We start from the raw sequence: 21,470 nt of genomic DNA on the forward strand, positions 1-21,470 counted from the left end.
GTTAAAGACAGCAATTCTACTACGCGGAAATATTCTCGATAGAAGTATCCGAGTTACTTGAAAATTATAAGCTGCAATCGCTCCAAATCCCTGAGCCAATCTAGGATTATCCATGTTGCTACCTGAGAGGCATTCAGATCACTGTTGGCATGAAGTTAAGTTTAACGGCAGACTTTTGCTACTCTGAGAGACTGATCGAAATGTCTGTGATTGTATAAACCTGCTTGACATGAGAAGGTACTGATTTATAGAAGAAAAGTGTATCAGGCTATAAATTATGTCAAGGGCTTCGTATAGGACGAAACATATCGACCTCAAATGCTTGAATACTTTCTGTTTCTGCAGCAAGATGTGCTCATGATTAGGCCAATGTAACACATGTATCTCACTTTCAGATCTCCAGCTTGGAGTGACAGTCCGCTGCTAATAAGCTTTACAAAGATCAAGGTTGCACTTGTCAATCTCATCTCCTATTCATCAAGATCTAGGATTTTGATGTCTTTGCTCAAGCATACATTAGAATAGGGTGTCAAACTCTCTGTACAAGGTGTATATATGTAACCTTAGCAAAAAGAACACAGAGTTTACTTTAAAAAGTCAATTTTAAGAACATGGCAAGTGAGAAAAGGTGATTCGCATTGTAGCCAATGACATTTTTCAAGATTTCAAATTGTGCAAAGCTTGACAGTGTATGATCTAATTGGATTAGATCTATAGTCACAAGCGGGCAAGTAGACACATCAAAGAAGTGATTGACACACACAAAGCAAAAGAGTCAACATCTCTGTAAATTTTCCCATCTGTATCTTCTTTTCTCATTATTTCACCGCAATATGGAAGCAGAAAAGCAATACGATAAAATTCTTGTGAAGAACCTGGCTCTAAAAAATGTGGCTGGTGTGGAAGCATGGCAAAGACTCAAATCACAACCTGTCGTTATTTCTGTTGAGATCTACACCGACATTACTGCAGCTGGTAATACTGATCATGTCACCAACACAATTCACTATGGCCATGTTACCAAGGCTATCACAAAACTGGGCGAAACTTGCACATTCAGGTCTCTTGAAGGTTTAGCTCATGCTGTTGTCAAACTCTGTTGCGTCCAATTTGGTGCTGCCAAAACAAAGGTCACCGTGGAACAACCCAAAGCTCTATTGCATGCTGCTGCCTCTGGTGTAAGGTTGACTAGAGGGATTGAAGACTACCAAAATTGCGAGAAGGATGTGGTAGAAACTACAGGTGAGGTGTCTGGATTAGGCGTGGCTGATGAGATCTTTGTGAGAGATTTACGTCTTCACACGATTGTCGGTGTCAACCCTTGGGAGAGAGAGGAGAAGCAAGTTGTTGTAATCAATTTGGTTGTATACCCATCTTTTTTGCCTTATGGAAAATTCGCTGACTCAGAGCAAAACAAGTCTCACAATTTGCGCACTATCGTACGTACCTTGACTCGCCATATCGAAGCATCCGGTTACAAGACCATTGAAGCATTTGGCGTCACTGTCGCTCGTCTAGCATTGGAGAAATGTCATGTCAACAAAATCTCTGTCCGTGTAGAAAAACCAAGCGCCATCCTATTTGCTGATTGTTCTGGTATCGAGGTTACCCGTGATAGAGTGTGGTTGAAGCAGGTCATTGATGCCGAGGAAAAGGCAGGCGAGAAGTTTATTCACTATACCGGTAAGCTCAACTTCAGCAAGGAGGTCCCTGCAGACTATACCCAGACAGCATACATTGCTTTCGGATCCAATATTGGTGATCGCGTGGATAATATCAATCAAGCACTTGCATTGCTCGAATCTGAATGCTCCAGCGTTGTGCTCGACACTAGTTTCCTGTACGAAACCCCTCCCATGTACTATACAGAACAGCCTGCTTTTCTGAATGGTGTCTGCAAGATTACCACTTGCTTGGAGCCTCACGAACTCCTGGCCAAGCTGAAAGAGACCGAGAATACATTAGGACGCCTTCCTAGTTTCCGAAATGGTCCTCGCCCAATTGATCTGGACATTTTGTTTTACAACGATCTCGTGCTCAACGATGGCGAAACGTTGATTATCCCTCACAAATTGATTCAGGAACGCGAATTTGTACTATGGCCACTTTGTGATATCGCTAGAGACATGGAGCATCCGCGTTTGTTCAAAACCAATGGCCAACTCTTGTCGCAATTACTGAAGGTCACTGCTGAAAGTGAAGGTGGTCCTCTCAAGATTGACAAGGTGGCTCCTATTCAAAAGGGCAAGCTTTGGCGTTGGAACGATAAAACTTACGTGATGGGCATCTTGAATACAACACCTGATAGCTTTTCAGATGGCGGCAAGCACAACGAAGCCAAGGCCGCAGTTGCTGCTGCTTGGCGCATGAAGGAGGAAGGAGCAGATATCATTGATATTGGCGGTATGTCTACTCGTCCAGGTGCTGACGATAGCTTCCCTGAAGAAGAAGAGATCCGTCGGGTGGTTCCTGTTATTACTCAATTGAGGCAAGAAGGGTTTGATTTGCCTATTTCTATCGATACATTCCGAGCTTCTGTTGCCGAGGCTGCTATCAAGGCTGGTGCTAACTTGATCAATGATATCAGCGGTGGTGCTCGAGATCCCAAAATGCTGAAAACTATGGCAGAATGCAACGTGCCTGTCTGTTTGATGCATATGCGTGGTGATGCTCAAACTATGATGTCTAAAGAAAACACCAAATACGAGAACGACGATGTTGTGGATGATGTTTCCCATGTATTGCACTTGCTGGTTCAGAGAGCTATTGCTGCTGGTGTTCATCGTTGGAATATCATTGTTGATCCTGGTGTGGGATTTGCCAAGACTGCAGACCAAGACTTTGAGCTTTTGCGCCATTTGAAAGACATGTCTCAGGGCCAAGATTCTTTGTTACGAGGACTTCCTTCTTTGGTGGGCATTAGTCGCAAAAAGTTCATAGGTAGCATAACGGGCGTAGATGAGGCTGAGAAGCGAACATTTGGCACGGCTGGAGCGGTTGCTGCCTGCGTTGCTGGCGGGGCCAACATCATGAGAGTGCATGATGTCCGACCAATGTGGGAAGTAATCCAAGTATGCGACACTGTTTGGAGAAAATCAAAGTAAAACAAGACGAGACGAATCAAGACAACAAAAAGTACCATAGCCAACCTTTTCAAAACTGTACATACATAATAAATCTGGGAGCATTTTGAGCTTCTAATAAACATGACATTTAAGCAAGTACATACACCTGTCTCGAAGGCAATATATCCGTGACTGTGAGCAAAGCAAGTTTCTTTGTGTCTTGTATATAAATTGCGCCTTGGTTATCGTATGCTCCTCTTTTGATCATATCCTGTCATATTGGCTTATTTTGCATCTAACGCGACAGTACATTTCATACAACCATGGCCTCCATATTCACAAAAAGACTGACAAAGGAATTAAAAGGTAATTGCATGCCAAACAATGCCTTGGAGATAAATGTCGATTATATAACGCATGATAGACCTCAACACGAATCCGCCTGAAGGTGTTGTAGTGGAAGAGGCAGACAACTTGAAATCGTAAATCAACAAAAGATGAGGAGAATGACTACCGTACTGATGAGTTTCATGCTGTTGATAGATGGAAAATCAAGTTGATTGGAGCAGCAGGGACCATTTATGAGGTGAGTTGTGGGGATAGACTTCTACTACACGATGATTGATTCTTGGTTGATTAGGGCGAAGAATTCAAACTAGAGGTAAATCAGATTGAATACCGAGATATCAAGGGCTGGTAATGATGTGCTTCCCAGTTTCGATTTACTCCACAGTATCCGTTAGAAGCACCAGATGTTGTTTTTGTGAGACCATTTGTGCCTGTTCATCCACAGTAAGCTATCGTATTGAGAAAGAAGCGTTGCGTATTCATCGTTATTTTAACTTTAGTGTAAGGACAGAGTAAATAATTATATGTAACCTCTTGGATTGAAGCGTATTTAATAGATATACTCCAATGGTCATATTTGCCTCAACATTCTCTACAAGGACTGGTCTCCAGTTCAAACAGTGGCTCATGTATGTTTGTCCATTATTTCCATGATCTCAAGTTGTACAAAGAAGGTATGTTGGCATGGACATCAGCGCAGGAAGGGTATTGATGAACAATTAGGAGCTCCCACCTGATAATGATCTATATATCAAAAGTGCGTCAGCGTCGCCCAAAAAGACAGCTTGGGCCTTTCAGGTAACAGCTAAACAAAAACAATCGATTTCTGACAGTTTATACTAACTATTTTGTCCTTTATAGTAAGTGATTGTTATAAAATTGAATTCCCAGTGTAATTTAAATACGTATATTCAACCTTTCTAACATCTTTGTTCTTTATTTTAGCGATGATACAGTGTAATATGAAGAGAAAAACTACCTGCGATAAAAGAAACAATGTAAAAAAGGCTTAATAAATTATGAGTGGTTACAGAATAATATTATACAAAAAGTGATGGAAACAAGATATAACTACGAGAGATTTCTCTTACACGACCCAAGCGAGTGCCTTGCGATACCAAGGTAAAATCTCGTCTTCTTCCTCGTCCTTCTCGATATCGAGATGCGTGACACGACCAGTTTCAAAATCAACTTCCATCAAAGGTACAACCTTTGATTTTCTAATGAGCTTGTAACCAATGTACCATACGAATACGGGCACAAGACCAATGTAGTTGGTAACAAACTTGATGCCATCCCATTCAGGGTAGAAAGCAGTATAGCCTTGGCCAAATATAACAAATGTAGTCAAGATGATGGCAATAATAGCTGAATAAGGATAGGCAAAAGCCCTGTAGGGCAAGTCATCCAAGCTACGGCCTTGAGCCTTGAATGCACGTCTAAAACGGATGTGAACAACAGCGATACCCCACCAACTGATAAAACCACTGACAGCAGTGATACTCAAGAACCAAACAAATGCGACAGAAGCACTGTAGATGGAAGCAAATACACAGGCAAAACCGATGACAGATGAGCAAATGACAGCCCAGTAAGGAGCACCCCAACGATTCAACTTGCCCATCCAACGAGGAGCATTGCCATCCTTTGAAAGACCCAGCAAGGTACGGGAACAAGTATAAAGAGAAGAATTGGCAGCGGATAAGACACTGATCAAGATGACAGCGTTGATAATATGAGCACCAACTTGAATATAAGCAAGCTCAAATACAAGAGTGAAAGAGGCGGTTCCTGGATCGCCATCAGCATTGGCCAAATTAGGGTTGTTGTAAGGGAGACACATGCCCAACAGGAAGATGGTGACAATGTAGAAAAAGATGATACGCCAAAAGGTGTTCTTGATGGCACGAGGAACAGTTTTGGTAGGGTTCTTGGCTTCAGCAGCAGTGATACCAACAATTTCAGTACCCATGAAAGAGAAACCTGCAGAGAGCAGTACATTAAGTGTACCAAGACCACCACCAGCGAAAGCTCCAGGATCCTTCCAGTACTTGAAGCCAATAACACCGGCACCAAGACCACCAGTAGTAACACACAAAGCTATGCATGTAGTTTCAGTAAGAGAACGTCAAGGGTGTCCTTCCACATATCTTACCAATGATGATGAATACAAGAACAATCAAGATTTTAAGAAGAGCGAACCAGTACTCAAGTTCACCGTAGAGTCTAACACCAACTAAATTGACAAACAAAATAAGAAAGATGAAGATAGTAGACCAAGCAGGATCTGGCATGACAGGCTTCCACCAATTGATGATGGTAGCAGCAGCAGAAATTTCTACAATAAAAAATCACGTCAGTTTATGTTGTATTAGCCACTTCATGTCCTGTAGAGTTTACCAGCAGCAATTGTTACAGCCTACAAATGAGAGATTGTGTCAATTACGATAGAATATCAGTGATGCGAATACTATGAACTTACCCACTATCAAGCCAGGATAAGCCAAATGGATAGATTATATAAAAGAAAAAGTGAGTACATTATAAAATCTAAATATCCTTATTTTCTCTTACAGAAAGCCTAATTCAGAGCATTAATTTACTTGATCTCTGGATCAGTCATGCAATGCACTTACCAATAATTCCAACCGAGAGCGAAGCCAAATGCGGGGTCAACGAATCTAGTAGCATAATGGTTGAAGGAACCGGACACTACAAAGACATGAGTATGATGATGAACTAGTGCATATGCTATTACACTGTACCAGGCATGTAAGTAGCCATTTCACCGAGACAGGTCATAAGACAATAGACCTAAAAATGATTGATATGAATTCTTGAGTGTTCTGTTCTCTCACGATATCTAGAGTGCATATCTGGACATGTGTATTACCATCAAACCAACTTATCGAGGGAAAATAGTGAAGTTTAAAAAGAGAATTGTGAGAAAATAATATAAAAAGACATTGTTTGACTAAACATACTAACACAGTAAGCGATCAAAGCACCTGCAGGACCAGCCTGTAAACAATAAACATTAGCGACAATCCTTGTGACAAAATACTCTAGACTACCTCTGAAATATTTTGACCAGAGTTCAAGAACAAGCCAGTACTATATCAGATATTAACAACATGTCAAAGTAAGCAACGCTATCATAGTTACCCAATACAACCACCAAGCGAGATCATCTGAATATGACGAGCGTTGAGGCCACGATGAGGTTGGTTCAATTTAGTGGTTTGCTCAAAGTTTTCGGCAGGTATACTCTCAAATGAGAGATCAGTTTGATCATAGGCCTCGACCTTCTCATTGTCGAAGATTCTCATGGGATCATTGGAATTGTTGTCCATTGTTGGTCTCAATGTCCCTTGCTCCGCACGGATTATTTTGTGGTCAGGATTATTATTCTCCATAATTCAACTTAACGAAAATGAATAAAGCAGAAAAAAAAAAGAAAAAGAGATGGTTCAACCATCAAACAGGAATAGAAAAAACTTTTCCACTGGTAAGACGATTGATCTAGTATCTTTCGGTTCTCCCCGTCTCTGAAACTCAAGTCCGATATCCAAAGAGAATTGCTGATAGATAGGAAGAAGCCATGGCTTTTTATGCCCCGGAGATAAAGGCATTTACACCGTACAGTTGGAATAGCGAGAGAGAGAGAGAGAGAGAGAGAGAAATACAGATTGTAGATGCGCAATGTACATTCCCAATAGCCAGTATACTATAGTTGGATGCCAACCCTATTATTGAAAGCTTTGGATCAAGAATCTATGGAAGTAGATGTTGATTTTATGATAGAATGGTGAGAAGTATCCTGGGAATCAAAGAGTCTTTTTTAGACGAACCACCCTGATGTACCTTGAGATGTTGAACATTTATCTCCTCTCTATATGCTGCAAATAGGATAGTCTCCATCTCTTAAACAATTGATATCTATTACTGTTCTATGGCGCTCTATTGCTTTTTTCTCTCAAACTAAATTATACAAGTGTACACAAATCTTTATTTTTCTTACTACGCTACATTGACCAAAGTAATAACTGACATTTTTTTTTTGTTGTAACGAGAAAAATCAACCTAAAATGGACATTACTTGTATTCTTTGAGATGTGAGCACGAGATAAAGTTTGTCAGATCTACACTGTTTAGGGAATATCCGGCCATTCAATCTCAAATATCTTGTGATCACTGTGCTCTTTTGCTTGTGAGAAAATAACAAATCGCTTAATCGTTTATATGTCTGTCCTTCAAGGCACTTTGATCGTCGTTTTTTTAGGGTCGCTGTTGTAGACGCAATTGCAGAATGCAGTACGAATAATAGAAAAACACACTCGCGCCAAGATCTCGGATTGTTAATATGCAAGCAACCAATTGGAATGTGCTATTCGATGTTGAATCCTTTAAAGTATGTCGTCTAGGTTAGTTTCAAAGTTGGGAGAAGCTACTTGGCGGCACCTGATTAGAGTATGAGAAGTTGTATAATTTTAATAAAGAAGACTCAAAAGGTTTGCTACTAAATCAAGACGAAGCGTAAATCCTTATGCTAAGCTGTGTCATTTTAAGATGATCTGGTTGCTTGATATTCATATCAGTTGGCATAATCAAATTAAGTAGTAAATCATTGCACATTATAATACAGAGCACCTTTTGAATAGCTCTTATGTCACGACTAGATCTAAAAGCAACAGGAACCAAAAATAACGTGAGAATATTGATGATAGGTATTTTGGCATGAATTGCAGTGGTGAAAATATTGTATTGCATTTACTTGGGCTCACATTCAAAGCATGATAGCCTGCTGAAATGGGTGGACATTTTTGCATCTCGCATTTGCATGAGTAATTTGTAACAATTGAACCTATCATACTAAAAAATACGCAACAGAAGTATATAAAAGTAGCCAGGCAAAGGTATAGTACATTCCGTTTGTAGTGATTTTCTCATAGGCTTCCAATAGCGTCAATTACCTTCATATTAGGCAGGGCATCATGTTTGGCAGACACCACCAAAATCCTATTAGTCTCCGCTTTTGAAATTATTCCGATTCGTTGATTTTTGGCCATTTTACACTTCTTTAAATAATTTTGTAAGATTCGACTATATAAATTGTGTTAATTATCCCATGCACCTTTAAGCTTTCTTGAAGTATTTTTCAAGGCGCATTTAATGGTACTGATTCCGAGGGGTGTTTTGAATAAACTTTTCTCAAAAAGTCGGAAAGTATGAAATGAGGTTTTTGGCCAAAATGTCGAGATTTTATATACGAAGGTCTCACAAATAAAGCTTTAGCGGTTGCATTGGATCAAGAGGAGCATTTTGATTTAATATATGCCATAGTAAAAGTTTCGTTTTTTGGCACGAAAAACCCCCATCGTTTAATTTTTGATGATATCTTTTTTTTGGATGATATTGTTTTATTAGGGTAATAATTAGAAAGAAGACAAATGCATCAAAGAGAAGGACAAGTGTATGCGAGCAAAGTGACTTGCCATATATAAAGCTATTATGATAAATCTAGTAAGAAAGTTGCTTAAGATTTGACAATTTTAACACTTCGGTTCTGATTTGGCGGCTGGTTTGGATTGAATCAAAAGGCATGTGGTTGTAAAGCTGTTGATAATGGTTTCTCCAGATAATACGCATGATGGTGGCAAAGAGGTCAAAGATTGTGATGTGGATATCCAAGTTGTATATGAAATATCGGTCCAGTTTGAAGAGCGTAATTGATTTGTAGATAAGATGTGGATCTGCAGATTTGGGGTAACCAAGGAACTCGTTGAATGAGGAGTCCCATACATCAAGTTTGTGGACACAACTGATCAGGAGATGTTTGGCGTCTTCCACTTCATAACAGAGTTCACATCTATCAGATTCAGCATGTTCCAGATGGAGTTGCGACATGGCAAGTTTGTTGGAGCTTTGTTTATGTATCATTCGATACCATAGGTTGCGAGCTGAGTAGTGCATGTTATTCTTGTAGAAAGTCTGCCATTGTTGTTTGCTGAGGTGGTTGCTGAAGTTACGACCAACGTCGAGGTTTGCCATGTCCAGCATGACGAAACGGAGATCTCTGTTCGCTAGCTTCAGTATCTGCTGTTGTTGGTATATCAATGAGTCGACAAAGGGCTGTAATTTTTGATAATATCCATGAGGTACCTACCCCTCATGGTTTTGAGCCAATTTTTGGTAATGTTTTTTGATCCAAAAAAAGTTGAGCAAAGGTGTCGGCAAGTAAGTGCTAGATGAGAGCAACTGTTGAGTGCTACTCTGGCAGCCTAAAACGGCTTCTAACGCGAGAAACCACGGCTTAAATGTACCCAGATTCTGCAGTATTAGGCGCATTCTTGACTAAAAGGAGTAAATTAGTATGCTTCTTGCTGGTATATGAAATAGCTACGTGTATATGGATGTAGAGCATCGCACATGAATCAACTCCACAGATACTATGAAGGGTTTCCATGTGTAAGTGGAGGGTCAACATGAAAGTAGTAGCATTCTGATAAGATACGCATGGGCAGTCGGTAATGCGAGGTGCCCCTGTGCAGGTTGGCTTTCACCAAAGTGAGGCGAAGGTAGAGAACTATCCGAAGCATAAATACTCGTTAGAGATAGAAATGAAATGCGACTTATTCCAATTTTACATGCTAATATATTGTCAAACCGTTAGGAGTTATAGTGCTACCAGCAGCTAAGATTGGTCTTTCATCCCATTAATAAAAACTATACATACGACTTGCAAGATTAAACTGTTACAAGAAGCTTGCAAGAAAAAACGAGCATAAGCTTGAAGGAGCACAGACAAATTTTCCTGTTGTTTATTTGGCTACTACCCAGTTAATTCAATTCGCATCGCGCATAGCAAAAGATGGGTCTTGAGGGAGATGAGGAACCTATCCAGCCTGTATCGTATGCGAAGTAACCAATAGTGTATTATAGACATTCGCATATTTTGGTTGAGTGTTCTCCATGTAGATTCTGCTTTTATAGATCAGTTTAGCAATCAACTATTATAATATCCCTTCCCCTTTGAAACTTTTGCGGTCTCTTGAGTGCAAATTCTACTTACAAACTTTATTACTAATAACTTTGATATTCAAAACAATGAAATATTCTGCCTGGCAAATCTAAAAAATATCTTCGTTTATGCACACAGCGGATGCAGGGGAAAAAGTCTACAAATTTGATTAAAAGCATATGCAGAAATGACAATATCGCTCATAAACTTGAGCTAGCTCTGCGGCAGATCCCCACTTGTATAGACTAAACTTGACCATGCATATTTGTGTATGATAGGAGATAGCGTTCCATAAAGCTGTACTATTTTTCGGGTATATAGAATGTTCAAGATATCGAAACTGCCAACACCATGGAGACTCCGGCCAACTTGCATGTAGATCTTTCAGGGCAACCAAGTAAACGTACGATATGCCGCAGGCAGCACAGTACGCTTTCTCGTCAACTTAATAGTGTACATCTCAGAGTTGAAATTCAGAGGCTCTATCTTTAACGTAATCTAATCTAAATCAAATGTATACAACATAAAGACTTATTACTATTGAGAATCAAGCATTTATGTAAATTATGTACTCTTTTTCTGATATTTTTTGTGGATGACAATGGTTAAAAGACGAGGTTATAGAGGAAATATAAAAGTATTTATGTAAGGAAATAGAAAACAGTATGTAAAAAAAAAATTTTAAAAAAAATAGGAAATTTCAAAATTCTATATAATTGTTTATGAATTATTGTTGTTCAAGACTTGAGCAGCATGGTTGGTTTGGACAGAGGAGAAACGACGCATCTCCTTGGCATCCATGTTCTTGCCCTTACCACTCAACAACTTGCTAGCAAAATTTTGAGGACGCTCCATTGATCTGAGAGACTTGGTACGGTTAGCGTAGTAACGAGCAGAAGAAGTACCAGAGATGGCAGAGGCACGACGAGATTGACCAGCCATGGGAGTCTTGGAGTTCTTGAGGTCGTTCTTGGGCTCAAAGATAGCTCTCATACCAAACTTGATGAAATCCATAGGGATGAACCAGATGATGTTCCAGATCCAAACAATACCAGCCCAGTTCCAGCCACAACCAGCAATGTTGGTGAAAGGCCAGTCAGCGTAGACAGCAATGAAGGTAGCGACCAATTGAGCAACGATGAAAGCACACATCAACATAATGGAAGGTCTCTCAGAGAAGAAGAAGCCACGAGAACGGGTAATGAAAATCAAAGCTTGAGAAATGGTGGAAACTTGAAGATAGATGACAGAGTGATAGATACCGCTGTTGACATACTTCTCTTCGGCACCAGTTTCAGGGTTGAAGATGTGAGGGAGACTGAAGTGAGATTCAAAGAAGTCAGTTTGGATAATGACGGCAAAGAAGGCAACAGTGGAAACGGTGAGGTAAAGACCATAAACAATAGCATAAGTGAAAATTTCTCTCAAGTTCCAAGAATCAGGGTAAGGAGAGGGCTTGACACGATCAGTAGAGATAGTCATGATAGTACCATCGTTAAGAATAGCAAGAATCAAGACCATGAAAGGAGGGAAGTTGTATTGGAAAGCGAAACAGAGAATGGCGAAACCGACGACAACACGAATAGTAACGGAACAAGTATAGATGGAGTAGTTACGCATACGTTGGAAAATTTGACGAGAACCAATAATGGCTTCAATGATAACGGAAAGACCAGGTTCAGTCAAAACAATATCGGCAGCAGAACGAGCAGCGTCAGTGGCATCAGCGACAGCAATACCGACGTTAGCCTTGGAAAGAGCAGGAGCATCGTTAACACCATCACCAGTCATTGCAGTCATGTGGCCCATAGCTTGAAGACGTTCAACAATTTCGTACTTGTGTTCAGGATAGACACCAGCGAAACCATCACAGTGCAAGACCATTTCATCAACATCAGAGTAACCAGAGCCAGCAGGAGGACCGTCCTTCAAAGTCTTGGACAAGTACATGTTGTCACCCATACCGAGACGACGACCAGTTTCCTTACCAATGGCGAGCTGATCACCAGTAATCATCTTGACAGAAACACCGAGAGCAATAGCACGGTCAATAGTTTCTTTGGTATCGCTTCTTGGTGGATCATAAATAGGGAGACTGGTTTTCAAGTTTGAGTTAGTCAACAACATTCAACGACACAATACGACAAGTATACTTACAGACCGACCAAACGGAAACCAAGACCTTCACCCTCGACTTCACCAGAGGGAACTTCATCAACAGCGACAGCAAGAGCACGGAGACCACGACGAGCGAATTCATCAACATCATCGTTAAGAGCCTTGATTTGCTCTTCAGTCTTATCACGGGTACAGAGGTCCAAGATGGTGTGGGACATACCCTTGGTGACACGGAGGACCTTACCATCAGCATGGTTCTTGTAGGTAATTTCAGTACGCTTGACAACAGGGTTGAAAGGCTTGAATTCCAATTCCTCGATGTTCTCACGAGCAAGCTTGGGATCAGGCAAGGAGTTGACAATACAGAAATCGATGGCATCTTGGTTTTCAGTACGAGAAGCATAAGCAGACAACAAGATGATATCATCACCAGAAAGCTCAGAGTAGGCCTTGATGGTGGGCTTGTCAACAATCAACTTGTTCAAGGTAAGAGTACCAGTCTTATCAGAACACAAGATGGTGACAGCAGCCATTTCTTCAATAGCAGTGATACGGGTAACAATGGCCTTGTGTTCAGCAAGTTGCTTAGCACCAATAGCAAGAGTAACGGACAAAACAGTAGGCATAGCAATGGGGATACCACCAATGAGCAAGACGAGAATGTTATCAATACCAGTTCTGTACTTGTAATGGAACTTGGGGTACATGACAAGAATTTCGAGAACGATGAAGATGGAGATAGTGCACAGACAGAAGTTACCGATCTTGGCCAAAATAGTTTGCAAGTGACCAACATCTTCACCAGCATCACCAACCAACTTGGCAGCACGACCAAAGAAAGTATTGGTACCGGTACCGATAACAATAGCTTCAGCTTCACCTTGCTTGACAGTAGAACCAGAGAAAACTTCATCACCAGCTTCCTTGGAGGCAGGAAGAGATTCACCAGTAAGAGCAGCTTGATCAATGGAAACTTGACCGTGAGCAGCAATGAGACGACCATCAGCGGGAACAACATCACCCAACTTGATAGAGATGATATCACCGGGAACCAGTTCAGCAGCTTCCAAAGTCTTCCATTCACCATTACGTCTAACCTTACATTCGGGAGCGAGAGAGGCCATCAATGCCTTGACAGCGTTACCAGCTTGACGTTCTTCCATAAAACCAATAGTGGCATTAGCCAACAACAAGAGTACGATACCGATGAAATCAGGGTAATCGGGAGGGTTACCATCACCGTTGGAAAGAGCGATAGATACGATGGCAGCAGCCTCCATGACCCAGGAGAGAGGATTCCACATGAAGCCCAAGAATTGCATGATGGGGTTGATTTCCTTGGTCTCTAATTTGTTGCGACCAAATTTCTCAACACGACGAGCAGCTTCTTCGGAGGTCAAACCATCTGAAGATGTTCTAAAAAAGATGATTAGGTTAGTTTAGCGAAAATTAGCTAAAAATAAACTCCAAAAAAATTTTATCAAATAGATTTCCCGAGAAAAAGCATCGAAAAATAAGGAAATGTTTGAGACAAATTAAGGTACTTTGGATCAGACAATGCAAACAGTCCAGATCAAGAATACCAAAATCGATGAGGGGACAAACTAAAAAGTAATAATAATAATGGCAGACTGAAAAATAAGGGGGGCATTGAAATAGGAGGAGATAACGAGATAATGTAGAAAGACGGAAAAGAAAGAATGATTTCAAAAAAAGGGGAGCTTGTATATATACTTACTGCAAAAGCTGAAAGATGTCTCCAGGTTCCATGGTAGATAAATCATATTTGTCTTTATCGTAAAGTTCTTCAACAGTCAAGGATGTGAGATTGCCGGAAATGTTGGCCTTTTGAGGGACAGGTTGATCAGAAATGACCTCATCGCCTTGTGTTTCGATTTTCTCTGTCATTTTGTAATGATGTTTTGTTATAAGAGAGTGTAAAGATGGTAAAAAAGAGATTAATTCAGCTCTTTTTCTATATTAATTGATAGAATCGATCAGTTAAAAAGAGAAATAGTAAGAATGAATGGGGTGGATGGGTTTTTTGGTGTCAAAAGGAAACGAAAAAAAAATCAAAAAACAAGAGAAAAAGAAAAAAAGATAAGAACCTATTGAAATAGCTGAAGTATTTATATTATTTTGATTACACAAGACTATTACATGTCCAACATCTCAGCACGGGCAGGGGGTCTTTTGCTCTCTGTATCTCTTTCATGTTATAGAAGAATAATCTAACTTTCCTTATTTGTCATAGATTCTCCCTCATCCAACTAGCTGTTCGTATGGGGATTTACAATACTACTGCTACCTAGTGCATTTAGTACAGAGAAGGTCGGCGATGTAATTGTACCAATGGCTGTTTTTTCATGACATTCATAATGTAATGTGCTTGTTTACTACCGCTTTTGCCCGCCAAGTCAGTCACCTTTCCCGTTGATTTAAATGTATATATATATTATACGTCATATTCCATGTATTCACAATGCTGTAGTAGTATAGAAACTGACTATTTGACGTCGATCTCTGCTTGTTTTGCAACCTTTTTTTTTCATGGGGATGCAATGATTTACTTTGTTTAAAATTGTGCCTTAATTGGGTTTTAAATCATATTAATCTCCAGCATGTGCCTCGAAGAAATGACTCGTGAAGCATTTACCCTTTTGTAAAAGCCGTACTAGACATTGAATCTTGTACATGTCTGATTTACATGATGATATAGATAGCATCGATGTATACAATACATATGCTGTGCAAATACCGTCAAAGCAATCCCCTGATTGACTGGAAACATTCTTTCTCATCCTTCTGATCCAGCGCTCCCCTGTTCCCCTTTACTTCCCCTTTACCCTAATTGGTAAATGATCTCCTATTTTTTATATATGTAAACATTTGATTTAGACTTGCCACCCAAAGATATATATAAAAAAAATGCATATAGAATATCGCTCCCCTATTTTATTCAAGTGTTTTCAATTTTAATACGTAGAAAAGACTCGAATTAGCGATTACCCTGCTCTAACATCTGATACGCACGCAAAGGGGAAATGTTGAACCATTACCCAACACCAAAGTGGGGGAACTCGGTTAGAGACTCGGGTCGGTCAATCGGACGGGTCAGCCGCCCAGTGTGCTGTTGAGATGTGGTAATTGCTATACATGTCAATTCATTATTTGGTGTAAAATAATAAAATAATAATGAAATTACAGCGCCAAGTTGAATATCGAATTAGCAAATGCTTATTTGTTTGTGTATAAAAAGGAGCTTGTAAAGTGGTTATGGAAAATTTGGAAATTAATTGTATGCAAATTACTAGTTTTGATTTACTGCTGTTTTGCTCATGTTATTGAATTCTGCTTGTTTATTGCCTTTAATGCTGCACATAGATAAGTATCCAAAAGTAAGGTTATCGTCCAATGGTATCTTATCAAGGCCTTGTTTTCGCACGCGTCACGAAGGATGGTGTGCTTTTTTTCTTTATTCTTCCGAGTAATACAACAGTTAGATGAATGAAAAAATAAACTGATGAAATGATGCTAGAAAACCTGATTCCAGGATTTCCATTACTGATTAAGATGCTTTCATTAAGCTGTAAATTACCAAACAATCAAGAATTCATCAAGGGCCAATACTGAAATACAGGTAGATCAGCGTTCAAATGATTTACAAACCACATAATTCCTGATTTCTTGATTTTCGTTTTCGTTTACGAGATAATCGAGAAGGTGTGCTTCATTGGAGATTTGCTTCTTTCGGTCAAGTCCGCGACCACGTTTTTCTTACAAATAACGTCTCCGCTGCAAAACGGGAAAACTAGATTCTAATGTGAGGGATTATTGTTACTTGCTCGAATCACATTTTATCCCTCAGGTCCAAATCAGATATCAAGAGATTGAGATCAATGGCCAAATTAGTCAAATCTAGCACGGATTCGACACGATTGCTAAGCTCATGAGCACAAGAAGTAAACAAAATACATCTAAAATGGAATAAATCTATTTCTTCCCAATGTTATTGAGGTGTTTATTGCAACATCTCCGTTTCAACTGCAAACGAAAGCACAAGAAATTTTTTTTTAGTTTTTTTTTTTTTCTGATGCAAGTATTTTAACTAAATAAAGACGGTAATGGGGTCCTGAACAACTCTAAAATAGTGGTTATTTGTGCCAATATCAAGCTATGCGGAATGCGTCATTTTGTCTAGTGTTTTTTGGTGTTTTGTTTGTAAATGTTAACTCAAGATATATGATACAAAAAATATTTCGAGATGGAATACCGAGAAGTATAAATGCACAGAAGTAGGTTGATTACCGAGGGGCCTAGTTCCATAGGAAACAAGTTTCATATCTATTTATTTCGCATCGAATTAAGAGATGCTCATCTTGTTACAGTTCATGATGTAATTCTATAATTTGCACATAGAATGTGAAGTACACTCATCGTTTAGCATGCATTCCTCTTTTATATATAAACGTGTGGGTGCTGTCTGCCCAGTTTTGTCCATTAAGCTCTCTTGGGTATTAGCTTATCATGGAATCAAACGAATCAAGTTGCATGATTTGTGTGGGGTCCAAGTGCTACCCTTTAGAATTTCTTGACCTCCATTAAGGTAATGAGTCCGTGAACCGAAAAAAGAACCCACGCCCCGTATTTGGAAGTCTTTGAAACGCCGTGCCTGAATCATTAGGTGAAAATGATGGAATGGCACACATTCTATTTGTTTGTTTTGTTTGCAAAACTGCAATGTGTGTGGGGCAAAAGGGTATATCAAATCGGATTCAGTTTGAGGTTTCCAAAACCAAATATTCTCTTTTCGTAAATGTGATCGATTACATGAACTAGATATTTAATTCCCATAAATAGATATTTTAATCGTCTTGCGATTTGTTTGACAAAAAGACTAATAAAATTGTAATTATTCGGAGATCTTTGCTTTTCTGACGAAAATCACTATGCGGATGATGTACAATTAGCTAATATGTATGCAGTGGTATGAAAACGGGAACAATTTAATTATTCTTCCGTTGCTTAGCAAAAAAAAAAAATGCGCTGGATACACAAAATCAAAAAAGTAGTGATTTCGTATTACATATGACGGTCATTCGTTCAACCGCCAGTTTTCACGGATAATCAATCGAAGGGAAGGGGATCAAATCAGATAATTCACATTAAACCACATGTTGCCTGTTGACTGTTTTTACATCAATCACTCTACCTTCCTTAAATGTGTAACTTAGTTATCGAATTTTTGTGAATCACACGTTTATTCTTTGAGTTTTATCATTCTGAAATGACGCACAAGAACATGTTTGTGTAAATCTTAAAATTTTGCTAGTATAATATTGTAGATCACACATTAACTTCCGCGATTTTGCACGGCATGATCACATACGCAATCTCAAATTTACTTTTCCCGTGTCTTCATATGCATAATGACTCTTTTGAGGGTTGGTTTTCAGATGATTCCTGTATCTTCCAGTGCCGCTTTATTGTCTGCATAATGATCTACCTTCACTGGTGTGGATTTGAAACGAAAAAAACGCTCCTTAATTTATCCTTGAAACGTATTACATAATTTTGTTGTTGGATCTTGGATGTAAGCTACATTATCTACTGTATAATGTATCACATCATGCATGATACGATTGCGTACCTTATCTTCTTGATTCTATCTTCTATATGCACCTAATGATACCAACAAAGGAGGGAATATTGATGTCAATGCTGGTTCGATTCGAAAAAAAAGTAAAAGGGACAAAATTATTACGTAATCAAAATTTGTGAAAAATGTAAAAATAGAAGGTCGCGCCGAGACTCGAACTCGGATGTCAAGATTCAGAGTCTTACATGCTAACCAATTACATCACGCAACCTTTCTTGCTGTCCTTTTTATTTGCACTATATATATCAAAGTATTAAAAAAGATTGGGCTCCGCAAGTCACGTGGAGTTTTTCTGAGCTTACTGATTGGCTGCAAAATTCAGGAACCAAATCAAGTTGGCCCGTCTAAGGCTCAGGATCATAATATTGGTTCACTGTTTACAAGCTCAAATTTCATCAGCATAGGGAACTGCACACTAGTGTTTTTATATCTTCTAGAGAATAATTTTATAGCTTTGGCTTTTGTTTACAAGAAAATGTCATAAAGAAAATACCTTTTAGCGCTCGCTGTGATATCCTATACAGCAGCAGCGAAATTAAAGGAGAATTGATTACTTTTATACAATCATTATATTTGTTGATAAATTTGCAACTGAAAACTGGGGGGGTTTTTTGAAAAGCAAATGCATAAGACATTTTTTGAGTGTTGGCGATTGAACAATCCACTGACTTGGATCTTAACGTGCGAATCATTATTTGTACATTATTACAACAAAAAAAAATTAACCATCATGCACATCTCCTAGGCAATCAACACACATATTAAATGACACTAAATGGTATTTTCTTTGTTTGGCTTCTATCGAGAATTGAGATAAAGCAGTTTACTCAAAAAAAATCAAAATTAACAGCTATAATAATTGACATAAAAGCAAAAACTCTCAAGAAAAAGTGCTAAAGATTTGACAAAGATCGGCCAAAAAAAAATGAAGTTATTGTTAGCCCTTGTCTACTGCGAAGAATTAAAAGTGTAAAAGGCGGATTCCCTATCTAAAAAAGCTTGAATTGATGTTATAAAAAGCAATTTTGCTGCGTTTGGAGCAACATTTATGCTTCATTTTAGCCTAGAAACGTAACATTGCTCTTAGAACCCCCAAGTAGTCAAGCTAAATGGTGGGGCTAAATAATTTTTAGTGATAAACCCTTTTGTCCTTTTTGTGAACATTGGCAGTTAGTATGTCTTAGACAATGGTAGTATAGTTGTCGAGTCATACTGTTATAGATGCTTTGCTTTTGACGGTTGCTATTACCTGTATTGCGTGACGAGACCCTCAAGAAAAAAGACTGCAACAGAACAAGCAGTTGTCTGATTTTGCTATATTCAATGACGGCGTCGCCCTATGAGCACTGGCCAATCTGAAACATATTTCTATTATAAGAGATACATTAAAAATTTATCTTAAGTTAGAAGAGAATGATAGCTCGCACACAAAGTATGGAATGATGTCGAATAGGATGAACAATCTTGCATTTTTTCGTATTAAGTTCGTATATTAATGGGCAATCTATGACAACTGAATCTGTCAAATAAGAAAGCCCGGACCAAAAGCAAACAAAAATACTTATATAGCTTTTTAATTTGCAATCCTCTTCCAACTGGTTTCAAAAACATGAAGCGTTTTTATGATAGACAATAAAGAAATGCATTTTGCCAGCCGAGATTAATTCAATCTTAGCAGAACACTCTATCCAAGATTGGATAAATTTTGAACAAAATCGATCTATTTGATATATTTTGAGATATTTGACTATATAAACTCTGATGATCATCTCATACTTCCTAATGCATTCTAAGAATACTTTTCAATGCGCATCTAATGGTCCTATTCCAAAGAGGTATTTTGAACAAGCTCACTAAGGAATTTTATAAGATATGAAATAGCGTTTTTGACGAAAATGTTGAAATTTTACATACCAAGTTCTTCCAAAAGTAATATCAGGGGTTGCTTTGGATCGAGAGAAATATTTTGACTTATTATGTGCCATAGTAGAAGTCTTCATTTTTGAGGTGAAAAATGCAGTCGTTCGAATTTTGATGAAAATCATGGGTGGTACCTCATGGATTTTGGTCGATTTTTGACGATCCCAAAAAAGTCGAGCAAAGGTGCCAGACAGCTACTACTGGACAAAAGACATTGCTTGGCGCTATTCCGGCGGTCTAAAACGGCTTCTAACTCAAGAAATTGCTGCTGAAATGTACCCAAATTTCACTGCGTTTTACTTATATTCGAGTAGTAAGAGGTAATCTAGGTATGCTGTCTGCCCATACATGAACGATTCTCGTTGGTGCAGCCCTGAAGCATCCCAGAGGAGCCATATCCACAATTAAAATTAGCTCAAAATGACATCTTATGTGATACTGTGAGGTCAAATATGAATTCTTAACATATATCAGTGCGATGTGTGCAATACTATTGTTATTCACAACTACAAAATGCACCCAGCAACTTTGTTATGAGCTTGTAGCCTATGTATGAAGAATCTTTACTGATTGTTAGGGAAAGAGTGAGACCAGGTTCTAGCAACATATGAAAGGGCTTGGGCCTTGCTTTTTATGGCCTCGCTACTGCTTATATAAATTATTTTATATACGAGATTGCATTTAATTTAATATTTGTTAACATTAGTCTTAATGGGGCTTTACTGTAGCCAAGCAAACGTGTAAAACCATAGTGTTCAAGCAGCAAATTCGGTTTCTCATTCCCACTATTAACAAGCTTATGAACAACATAACGCATCAAAATTTGCTTTATCAAGGTCAATATACCTCCTATCCAAATCAGAAATTGCACAAGCTGCAGAACTGCCCTTCTAGAAGATATCAGCTACCAAATATGTGATTCATGCTGTGTATAAAAGCTATAAAGCAAAAATTCAGTCAGATTTGACAGATTTCAAGCCTTAATATCTTGACATGTAAACCTTTCTGAACCACCGGAGTAACGCCAAACAATTGTACTTGAGTAGTAGTAACTTCCTGACACCTTTGCTCAACTTTTTGGGCCAAAAAAAACATGGCCAAAAATCTACCAAAAAGCATGAGGGGTACCTCATGGTTTTCCTCAAAAATCAAACGATCACATTTTTCACCTTGAAAATGAAGACTTTTAGTATGGTATGTATTGGATCAAAATGTTTCTCTCAACCCAAAGCAACGTCTGAAATCACTTTTATGAAGTCTTTATATGCAAAATTTCGACATTTTGGCCAAAAGCCTTATTCCATATTTTCTGAAATTGCTCAATAAGTTCAGTCAAAAC

The 21,470-nt window shown here is 38.8% G+C and overlaps 5 protein-coding genes and 1 non-coding gene across 6 annotated transcripts; 2 read left to right on the top strand and 4 right to left on the bottom strand.

The window, feature by feature from the left end:
* Window positions 1-833: 833 nt before the first annotated feature.
* Window positions 834-3,104, top strand: GVP36_2 (BAR domain-containing protein; the record flags this gene model as incomplete). Its single annotated transcript, XM_064830338.1, has 1 exon — window positions 834-3,104. One exon carries the CDS (start codon window positions 834-836, stop codon window positions 3,102-3,104), a length of 2,271 nt encoding a protein of 756 aa, XP_064682840.1.
* A 284-nt stretch (window positions 3,105-3,388) lies between these two features.
* On the top strand, window positions 3,389-3,861 carry ATC70_011142 (uncharacterized protein; the record flags this gene model as incomplete). Its single annotated transcript, XM_064830339.1, has 5 exons — window positions 3,389-3,431; window positions 3,490-3,547; window positions 3,609-3,651; window positions 3,706-3,726; window positions 3,781-3,861. The coding sequence occupies 5 exons, from the start codon at window positions 3,389-3,391 to the stop codon at window positions 3,859-3,861; spliced, it is 246 nt and encodes an 81-aa protein (XP_064682841.1).
* Window positions 3,862-4,500: 639 nt separating this feature from the next.
* Window positions 4,501-6,829, bottom strand: ATC70_011143 (uncharacterized protein; the record flags this gene model as incomplete). Its single annotated transcript, XM_064830340.1, has 9 exons — window positions 4,501-5,513; window positions 5,569-5,751; window positions 5,814-5,832; window positions 5,988-5,994; window positions 6,050-6,125; window positions 6,179-6,227; window positions 6,402-6,434; window positions 6,488-6,527; window positions 6,579-6,829. 9 exons carry the CDS (start codon window positions 6,827-6,829, stop codon window positions 4,501-4,503), a joined length of 1,671 nt encoding a protein of 556 aa, XP_064682842.1.
* Window positions 6,830-8,933: 2,104 nt separating this feature from the next.
* Window positions 8,934-9,473, bottom strand: CIAO2B (Cytosolic iron-sulfur assembly component 2B; the record flags this gene model as incomplete). Its single annotated transcript, XM_064830341.1, has 1 exon — window positions 8,934-9,473. One exon carries the CDS (start codon window positions 9,471-9,473, stop codon window positions 8,934-8,936), a length of 540 nt encoding a protein of 179 aa, XP_064682843.1.
* Window positions 9,474-11,154: 1,681 nt separating this feature from the next.
* On the bottom strand, window positions 11,155-14,460 carry ATC70_011145 (uncharacterized protein; the record flags this gene model as incomplete). Its single annotated transcript, XM_064830342.1, has 3 exons — window positions 11,155-12,529; window positions 12,592-13,968; window positions 14,291-14,460. 3 exons carry the CDS (start codon window positions 14,458-14,460, stop codon window positions 11,155-11,157), a joined length of 2,922 nt encoding a protein of 973 aa, XP_064682844.1.
* A 3,889-nt stretch (window positions 14,461-18,349) lies between these two features.
* ATC70_011146 lies at window positions 18,350-18,422 on the bottom strand. Its single transcript has one exon. It is a non-coding gene; the product is annotated as a tRNA-Gln (tRNA).
* Window positions 18,423-21,470: the final 3,048 nt, after the last annotated feature.

The sequence above is a fragment of the Mucor velutinosus genome, assembly GCF_035048745.1.
Source record: "Mucor velutinosus strain NIH1002 chromosome Unknown tig00001564, whole genome shotgun sequence".
Lineage (NCBI taxonomy): Eukaryota > Fungi > Mucoromycota > Mucoromycetes > Mucorales > Mucoraceae > Mucor > Mucor velutinosus.